The sequence below is a fragment of the Oryzias melastigma genome, linkage group LG17 (genome assembly GCF_002922805.2).
Source record: "Oryzias melastigma strain HK-1 linkage group LG17, ASM292280v2, whole genome shotgun sequence".
In the NCBI taxonomy this organism is placed as follows: Eukaryota; Metazoa; Chordata; class Actinopteri; order Beloniformes; family Adrianichthyidae; genus Oryzias; species Oryzias melastigma.
In genome coordinates this window covers 17,180,890-17,188,020 of record NC_050528.1, presented here as the reverse complement: position 1 = coordinate 17,188,020, position 7,131 = coordinate 17,180,890, and the positions used below count along the sequence as shown (strand labels likewise).

Genomic DNA, 7,131 nt, shown 5'->3' with positions numbered 1-7,131 from the left:
TGCGTTCTCCCAGACTCTTTATTGCAGCTCTCAGATGTTTTACAGCCTCAAAAACAATTCATCACATGAAATAATTTAAGGGGCCAGCCTACGCTCAGCTGTCTGCAGGGGAACATCGCCCTCTGCAGTCACGCAGTGGTGCTGCTTTTGTTTCATTGTGTTTTCACTGAAAAAAGTCTGAAGCAGCACGTTTCCTTAAACCATCCAACAGCTTATGGCTTAGTGAGAAATACTCCCAAACACTTTTCTACAAAAACAAAAATAAATCTGATTTTTTTTATAGCAAGTATCAGAAAAATTTCTATTTTGAAACAGTTCTTAAAATCTAGAAGCTCTCTCTTGGTCACGTTCTTCATCTTCAGTGTTTAAAAAGGTTTGTAGGTTAACCAGGAAGTAGAAAAGACCAGCTAGTTATTTTCTAGAAAACACGGAACCAAAGAGGGAACGGTTCATTTGACCAAACATGACAGTTACAGAATGAGGAGACACACAAGCACACGTGCACTTCTGTGAAGAATGTTGCTGCTCTACCTTAGTGATCCTTTCCTATATTTTTCTGCAAATCTTTTCAAGTACAGAAGTCAGAGCGGATCTTTGTGTATCTGCTGCCGTCAGCAGGGATAAAACCCACAAGAACCTTCAGAACTTTAAAAGTTCTGTGTCTTCTGACAGATTCATGCCTCATCACCTCACAGCAACACTGGAGACTGAAAACACACACAGGTTGAAGACTGATGTCACAAAGGAACAGAGATGATGCTCAGGTCCTGATTTCACAGGGATGCTGCTGCCGCTCAACAAAGATGAAGATCTGCAGCTTCACAAAGAGGGAGGAGCATCACTGTCATTCATAAAATTAACCTACTAAACACACCGAACTGATAAAAACAAACGAGAAGAAGTTAGTGTTTTAAAGGATGACCAAACCTAAGTTCAGGTCCAGAGGGGGCAAAACAGTACGCTGTGTGGTAATAGAGGGGGGCGGGGGGTCAACACAATTGCATAGAATTCACATCATTGAACAAAGTTCAGCATCTGAATAAAGTGTTTGTTTGCAGGAGCCACGGGGGAGGGGGAGGGGGGGTCCTGCTGCCCTCCCCGGCATCAACCCCTTTTGATGCACCCAACATCGCTCCATAAAGTCCAAATATGTCACTTTGATGCTGAAAGTCCTGCGGATAAAGAAATTCACAAAGGAGAGGAAACAGGAAGTACTTCTTCAAAAAGACATGGAAACAGGAAGTACTTATTATGGAAATCTCATGGAAACAGGAAGTACTTCTTATGGAAAAAAAATGGAGGCAGGAAGTACTCCTTCGTGAAAGATGGAAACAGGAAGTACTACATATGGAAAATCGTGGAAACAGGAAGTACTTCTTCAAAAAGACATGGAAACAGGAAGTACTCCGAGAACGATGGAAACAGAAAGAAATTCTTCAGGAAAATCAAGGAACAAGGAAGCACTATGATCATGAAGACAAGTAAACCACTAGTACACATTCAGAAAAACTGTGGAAACTGAAAGTATTGGTTCAGGAAAGACATAAAAACAGCAAGTACTCCTTTAGGAAAGACATGAGAAAACATGAAGAAATTCTTCAAGATCATGAGACAGGAAAAAGTACTTCAGGAAAGCATGGAAACAGAAAGTACTTCTTAAAGAAAACATGGGAACAGGAAGTATAATTTAGGAAAAGCCGTGGAGACAGGAAGTAGTCCTTCAGAACCTCTTTAAGAGCTTTAAGGAAAAAGAGAAGTACTTCTTCAAGAAAACGTGGGAACAGGAAGTATTTCTTCAGAAAAATCCTGATAAAGGAAAACATTTCTTCAGGAGAGACATAGAAATATGAACTGCCCTGTGAGTAAAGAGATGGAAACAGGAAGTACCACTTCAGGACAGACACCAAAACAAAAAGTACCCCAACAGTAAACAGCTACTTTCTCACAGCTTGACTTAAAGAAAAACTTTCACACAGGCTTCAAAAACAGAGGAGAGGTGGTGTTGCCATGACGCCTTTCTCTTTCTTGATGTGAAGGTGCATCATGATTGTGAGCGTTTGTGTTTGGTGCCGATGCCACATGAGCGGGTCGCGGGTCCCCCAGCACAGCACCCCCTCCTGCCTCTACGTTTCTGTGGAAACACCAAACAAAAAGTTTCAAACTTTGGAAAAACTGTGGGGGTAAAACAGTATTTGTTCTGTATTCTGCGAGTTGTCCCTCTTCAAAAGATGAGAGTTCTCCAAGACAGGTGTAATAATCAGAGTTTTATCGCACACAAACTGCGCGTTCAAATAGCTGTTCTAGCCCGTTCAAAGCGTCATCTTGGGACAACTTCAAACTATGATAGTACAGACTAAACATTCATTTTCTGACTAATTATCACAGTTCTCAGAGTCAGTGAATGCACCGGTTCTGAAGTTACCACCCTCATTGGTTTTGATTGGTCATTTGTGTTACCCCCGCCCCAACGCCCCACAATGGGGCCAAAGGTTTTGAAACTGAAATTTTTAGATTCAAAAACGAAAAAAAAAAATTGACTGCAAAAAAGTTTTGAAATTGAATTTTTTTTGTTTTGAAACCTACAAAAACATCATTTGAAGTGGAAAATAATTACGTTTATTTTAGAATAGCAAACATTTTTTGACATTTTACATTTTTTAATATTTTTTTTCAAAATGTTTTATTTAGGTTTCAAATATTTATGGCCCCAAAATAGCTCCATACAGATGCACCTGACAGATTTTGAAAGTAGTTGCTAGTTGTAAGAGTTCAACTTTTCTTAAATCATTGTTTATGATGTTTCCTTTCAAAACAGCCCACACATATTTTAGTCAAAAACTTTATTGAAATTTCAAATCCTTTCTGGTTTGAGAGAAAACATTACGTTTGTTTTTTAAGGAATTTATTTGTGTAATAGAACAAAAAAAAAAAAAATACATTTGGTCAAAAACATGCAACCATAGTTGACAATGTTTACCGTAGATCTTCACTAGGTTTGCACACACTGTTGCTACAATTTTGGTCCATTCTTCCATGCAGATCTTCTCTAGAGCTGTGATGTTTTGGGAAACAGACTTTAAACTCCCTCTACAGATGTTCTATCACATTGAGGTCCAGAGCCTCCACAACCTTAAAATACTTTCTACCATTCCTCTGCTGCCCCGGCGATGTGTGTGAGATCGTTGTCCTGCTGGAAGATCCAGGTGTGTTTCATCTTCAACATGATGGAAGAATATTTGACCAAAACCTCCCCATACATGGATTCATTCGTCCTGTCCCTCAGTCATCTGGCTCCGTGGCGTTTCCACCCCACTACGTCACAGTAGGCATGGTGTTCTAGAGTTGTAATTCAACATTCTCCTCCTTCCAAACATGAGAACTGGACTGAGTGACCCCTTCCCCCTTGTGTTGCAAACAGGAAGTACCCACTGCTCTTGATAATCCTCTATTTTTATATTTTTCCTGTAGTGCAAGTTATTCAAGTTATAAACGGACCAATAAGATGCCTCAATAAAATACATCCAGAGTTTAAAAGGTTTAATGGACAGATTCTCCCAAGTGCGCTTTCAGTGGAAGAGGTGTGGACACTCCTGAATGGAGAGCGTGGTTGTCATTAGAAACGACTCAGCCGGACTTGGACCAATCACTGCTTACCGACGTCGTCTGGCATTAACATGTCTGCATCTGTATCATGTAAAAATGGCAACTGAGCTTATTTCGTTGGATCTAGAAGTAACACATTTTCTATGGGTGATGTCACACAAAGACGGTCCAGCTCTTATACTGTCAATGGTTAATACAGGATTTCCATTGTGGTCTCATCTGATCACATGAGATTCTCCCAATCCTCCTCTGATTCTCCAGATGATCTTCGGACAACTTTAGATGGGTCTGGATATGTCCTGGGTTAAGAAGGGGGACTTTAGAAGTCCACAAAGATGTCATGTGTTACTATGGTAACCATTGTTGCTGTGCTCCCAGCTCTCTTCAGGACATTGACCAGTCTCCCCATGTAGTTCTGGGCTGTTTCCTCACCGTTCAAGATAATTTGTGTTCCATCAGGTGAGGTCTTTCATGGAGCTCCAGATGGAGAGAGATTGTCAGTGATCTTGTATTTCCTCTTTTATAATATCTGCTCCAACAGTTAATTACTTTACTCCAAGCTGCTTCCCTATAGTAAATTGGGTCATTCTAGTCTTTTTCAGGTCTACAATCTTGTTTCTGGTGTCCTTGGAGAGCTCTTTGGTCACAGGCATCTTATACAGATAACCAGTTCAAACATGTGACATGGTCTATGAGGGACAGGACTCTTGGTTGTTTGTAGGAGATAAATACTTGTTTTCTTTTCCATTACACACAAAAACATTAAATACCATACAAAGTGATTTCCTGGATTCTTTTCTTACATTCTGTATCTATTTCTATGATGAACATTACAAACCAAATTCAACTTTTTTTGAAGGAAAACTTTCAGAATCTGTGGCTGACGTACTATTATTCCTTACAGGGAAATTAACAAAGATAAAGGTTACCTGTGGGTTTGTCCTCAACCTTTGCCTCAGTTTCAATGGCCTCTGATTCTGCAAAGACACAAACATCCACAAATATAATCAATGTTTTCCAAAGTTCTTGCAAACATAAATGTGCAATCCAGACATTTAAAATGCCCACTCTTCCTCTTCTTGAAGCATTAGTTTTTCTTGTTCCTTTCATTTCAAAATCAAAAGAAAACCAAGAAACTGAGTTTAAAGTTTTTACCGTTTTTTACGGTTTTTAAGATTTTACGCAATTTATACGATTTTTCAACCCATGTGAAGTCAATGGGAAATGCTTCAAATTCTTTGTGCACTTTGAAACCTATACAATTGCTACATGGGACTATTCAATTGTTAGAGTTAGTTTTTGGACATGAAGTCAGGGGTCTGAAAATGTTTAAAGAAACGTGTTTCTCTAACCAAAGTACTTAAAAGCGTCCCAGAGTACGTTGCCAAACCAAGGACCAGACTTCAGCTGGTTTGTTCTCTGGCAAGGAACAACTTGGCTTCTTCTCAGGTGAGGATGAAGCAACATTACGATAAGCAGGCTGTTGTGAAGTCATTCAAGTGCAGTGATAAGGTGTTTGTTCTTTTGCCCAAACCTGTATCAGCCCTTTCCACCAAGTTTTCTGGGCCTTACGTCATAGAGAAAAGGTTAAGTTCAACAGATTGCCTCATTCACACTCCTGAAAAGCGTCGTGGTACGAGTACCATATTCATGAGGTTCAAAGTCAGGAGGCATCCCAAGATTCTAATTCTGAGGTTCTGCCTTTGCCGTTAGCCTCGACTATGTTGTCATGTGACGACAATGACTGTCTTGTTTTTAGACACTGGACAACAGGAAATGAACTTGTGTAGTAGTGACATAATCTCTAACTTGCTTGGTTACTTGGCTCATCTATCAGAGAGCCAGTATAGAGATCTGGAGACATTGATTAAGGACTTTCCATGTCTTTTTGGTGATGTACTCTCTCAGACCACATGTATCGAGCTAACTAAGGCTTCTCCTATCAAACAGGATGCGTACAGAGTCAATCCTGAGAAAAGAGGTAGAGTACCTCTTACAGCTTGGTTTTACATCCCCAGCAGTAGCCCATGGAGTTCTCCTTGTCTTTTAGAGATGATAAAAAATGGCAGCCCTCAGTTCTGTACTTTTTATTGTAAGGTAAACGCTGTTACGGTACCCAATGCTCATCCTCTACCACTTATTGACGATTGCATAGATGAGATTGGGCCTGCAAAATCTGTGACAAAGCTCGATATAATGAAAGGTTATTGGCAAGTTCCTTTGACTAAATGTGCACCTGATGTTTCAGCCTTCGTGTCACCCGGCTACTTTCTCCAATACACAGTCATGCCTTTCAGTATCTGCAAGGTCCTGCAACATTTCAAAGGCTGGGGAGTAGCATTTTGTGGGATGTCAAAAACTGTAGCTCGTACCTGGATGACATTGTCGTGTACCTGGAGGTTTGAGACAGTCGTGTATCAACTCAACGACTTTACGCGTTTTAAACCTTGCCAAATGTGAGTTCAGCAAAGGTACAGTCCTTTACCTTGGACAATAGGTTGGTAGTGTAAAAGTCTGTCCTGCAGATCCTAAAGTCTTGGCCATCAAAGACTTTCCTGTATCTACCACCAGGAGAGAACTTTGTCTCTTCCTGGGAATAGCTGGGTTCTATGGGTGGTTCTGTAGGAACTTTTCCTCTGTTCCAACACCGCTAACCTCTTTGACCAGTCCGTCTGTGCCCTTCATTTGGTCTGATGAATGCCAACAGGTGTTCAACAATCTCAAAGGTATCTTGTGCTGCATTCCTATCTTGTCTGCTCCTAACTCTTCCTGGCCTTTCAAGCTCGAGGTGGATGCCAGTTCTGTGGGAGCAGGTACTGTTCTTTTGCAAGAAGGCAAAGACAACGTTGACCACCCCGTTTCTTACTTTTCACGCGAGTTCAACAAACACCAGCAACATTACTCAACAATAGAACACTTGCACTCTTGATGGCCTTACTAAATACTCGTGCAGTTCTTTCCTTTTTTGTTGGAGTGTGTGGGAGGTTTGTGAACAGGTAAGACAGGGTATCCTGTACACCTCATGTTCCTTGTCTGCTGTGATATACATTAGGTAAGTTGATTGGTGCCACCCCCTGTAAGATATGATCCCCATTTTCCAGATGAGTCAGAGATATTTTGTTGTCTTATATTTGTTTTATCATAGAGATAGCCAGGCTGTGTTTTGTTCCATTCTTTTCATTCCTTTGGCCCAACCTTGGCCCCCATCTCCCCTCCTCCCCTTTTACATTTAATAAAAACTTGAGGCTTCTTTTATTGTGTGTTCTTACGTTACGGAACCATCTAGCCTTAGACTCTTGTGGACGTAACAGCAAGATTGGTATCAAAATGTTAAGTAGGTTCAAGACATTAATGCTACCGACGTATTTAAGGCTAATTTTGAGCTTAGCTAATATTTATCAACATGCTAACGTTTTTGGCTAATTTGGCATCTATGGAGATTTCTGAGGCTAATCTTGAGCTTAGCTAATATTTTTTTTTTTTCAAATCTTTATTTATAAACATTGAGAAAGTCTTAAAACATTACAT

General features: G+C 40.3%; 1 protein-coding gene and 1 long non-coding RNA gene across 7 annotated transcripts in view; one reads left to right on the top strand and one right to left on the bottom strand.

Moving 5' to 3' along the window:
• The window catches only part of asph (aspartate beta-hydroxylase), a 40,594-nt gene continuing 33,463 nt past the window's right edge, over positions 1 to 7,131 (bottom strand). For all 5 annotated transcript variants that reach the window (XM_024268634.2, XM_024268637.2, XM_024268635.2 and 2 more), the window contains 2 exons: positions 4,533 to 4,580; positions 1 to 2,131 (listed from right to left, as the gene is read on the bottom strand). In XM_024268634.2, the coding sequence (XP_024124402.1) occupies positions 2,124 to 2,131; positions 4,533 to 4,580 (56 nt within the window). In that variant the 3' untranslated portion in view covers positions 1 to 2,123. The remainder of the gene's footprint in view (positions 2,132 to 4,532; positions 4,581 to 7,131) is intronic.
• Positions 3,977 to 7,131, top strand: part of LOC112144238 — a 12,074-nt gene continuing 8,919 nt past the window's right edge. For both annotated transcript variants that reach the window (XR_002918871.2, XR_004949436.1), the window contains exon 1: positions 3,977 to 4,062. This is a non-coding gene — a long non-coding RNA (uncharacterized LOC112144238). The remainder of the gene's footprint in view (positions 4,063 to 7,131) is intronic.